Below are 2,500 nucleotides of genomic sequence, written 5' to 3'. Positions count from 1 at the left end.
AACATGTTAATGGTGTCCTGGGGCCGGTACGGGGGCGAAACGCACTGTAAAACATTACCACGGTGCGTCACAACATGTTAATTATGTCATAGGGGCCGGTACGGGGGCGAAACGCACTGTAAAACATTACCACGGTGTGTCACAACATGTTAATGATGTCATAGGGGCCGGTACGGGGGCGAAACGCACTGTAAAACATTACCACGGTGTGTCACAACATGTTAATGGTGTCCTGGGGCCGGTACGGGGCGAAACGCACTGTAAAACATTACCACGGTGTGTCACAACATGTTAATGATGTCCTGGGGCCGGTACGGGGGAAAAACGCACTGTAAAACATTACCACGGTGTGTCACAACATGTTAATGATGTCCTGGGGCCGGTACGGGGCGAAACGCACTGTAAAACATTACCACGGTGTGTCACAACATGTTAATGATGTCCTGGGGCCGGTACGGGGCGAAACGCACTGTAAAACATTACCACGGTGTGTTACAACATGTTAATGATGTCCTGGGGCCGGTACGGGGCGAAACGCACTGTAAAACATTACCGCGGTGTGTTACAACATGTTAATGATGTCCTGGGGCCGGTACGGGGCGAAACGCACTGTAAAACATTACCACGGTGTGTCACAACATGTTAATGATGTCCTGGGGCCGGTACGGGGCGAAACGCACTGTAAAACATTACCACGGTGTGTCACAACATGTTAATGATGTCCTGGGGCCGGTACGGGGCGAAACGCACTGTAAAACATTACCGCGGTGTGTCACAACATGTTAATGATGTCCTGGGGCCGGTACGGGGCGAAACGCACTGTAAAACATTACCACGGTGTGTCACAACATGTTAATGATGTCCTGGGGCCGGTACGGGGCGAAACGCACTGTAAAACATTACCACGGTGTGTCACAACATGTTAATGATGTCCTGGGGCCGGTACGGGGCGAAACGCACTGTAAAACATTACCGCGGTGTGTTACAACATGTTAATGATGTCCTGGGGCCGGTACGGGGCGAAACGCACTGTAAAACATTACCACGGTGTGTCACAACATGTTAATGATGTCCTGGGGCCGGTACGGGGCGAAACGCACTGTAAAACATTACCACGGTGTGTCACAACATGTTAATGATGTCCTGGGGCCGGTACGGGGCGAAACGCACTGTAAAACATTACCACGGTGTGTCACAACATGTTAATGGTGACCCGGGTGACACTGCAGAGAGGGACTTTCATGTTGCACTCCAAAGTATAGTCTAAATGCACGCACACACACACACACACGCACACACGCATGTGCACAAACAATAAAACAAACACAAAAAACACACAGGCAGAAATACACTGTTTACAGTTAAAAAAAAACTGGTGACAACGTATAGAGACTTACGTGACTGCGACTGCCAGGCATGGGAATTATTAGCTGAAGCTGAGACAGAGAGAGAGAGAGAGAGACAGAGAGAGAGAGAGAGACAGAGACACAGAGAGAGAGAGAGAGAGAGAGAGAGAGAGAGAGAGAGAGAGAGAGAGAGAGAGAGAGAGACACAGAGAGAGAGACACAGAGAGAGAGAGCAGGGAAAAGCAGGACATGAATGTATAAGCTATGGGGCAGCAGTGTGCAGCAGCAACAAACTAAGCATTTCCTTCGACAGTTAAAGCTCTGTATTGTGTCAGTAAACAGTTAAAGCTCTGTATTGTGTCAGTAAACAGTTAAAGCTCTGTATTGTGTCAGTAAACAGTTAAAGGTCTGTATTGTGTCAGTAAACAGTTAAAGCTCTGTATTGTGTCAGTAAACAGTTAAAGCTCTGTATCGTGTCAGTAAACAGTTAAAGCTCTGTATTGTGTCAGTGAACAGTTAAAGCTCTGTATTGTGTCAGTGAACAGTTAAAGCTCTGTATTGTGTCAGTAAACAGTTAAAGCTCTGTATCGTGTCAGTAAACAGTTAAAGCTCTGTATTGTGTCAGTAAACAGTTAAAGCTCTGTATCGTGTCAGTAAACAGTTAAAGCTCTGTATTGTGTCAGTAAACAGTTAAAGCTCTGTATTGTGTCAGTAAACAGTTAAAGGTCTGTATTGTGTCAGTGAACAGTTAAAGCTCTGTATGGTGTCAGTGAACAGTTACAGCTCTGTATTGTGTCAGTAAACAGTTAAAGCTCTGTATTGTGTCAGTAAACAGTTAAAGCTCTGTATTGTGTCAGTGAACAGTTAAAGCTCTGTAATGTGTCAGTGAACAGTTAAAGCTCTGTATTGTGTCAGTGAACAGTTAAAGCTCTGTATTGTGTCAGTGAACAGTTAAAGCTCTGTATTGTGTCAGTGAACAGTTAAAGCTCTGTATTGTGTCAGTGAACAGTTAAAGCTCTGTATTGTGTCAGTGAACAGTTAAAGCTCTGTATTGTGTCAGTGAACAGTTAAAGCTCTGTATTGTGTCAGTGAACAGTTAAAGCTCTGTATTGTGTCAGTAAACAGTTAAAGCTCTGTATTGTGTCAGTAAACAG

At 45.4% G+C, this 2,500-nt stretch overlaps 1 protein-coding gene across 1 annotated transcript in view; it reads right to left on the bottom strand.

Moving 5' to 3' along the window:
• LOC308332989 (protein TANC2-like) overlaps positions 1-2,500 on the bottom strand; it is a 168,238-nt gene that overhangs the window by 45,160 nt on the left and 120,578 nt on the right. The window contains 1 exon segment of the mRNA XM_080789143.1: positions 1,398-1,436. Coding sequence (XP_080645269.1) covers positions 1,398-1,436 — 39 coding nt within the window.

Source organism: Protomyctophum bolini (genome assembly GCF_963924005.1).
Source record: "Protomyctophum bolini genome assembly, chromosome: 18".
NCBI lineage: Eukaryota > Metazoa > Chordata > Actinopteri > Myctophiformes > Myctophidae > Protomyctophum > Protomyctophum bolini.
The sequence above is the reverse complement of the archived record's forward strand: the minus strand, read 5'-3'. Positions and strand labels throughout refer to the sequence as shown.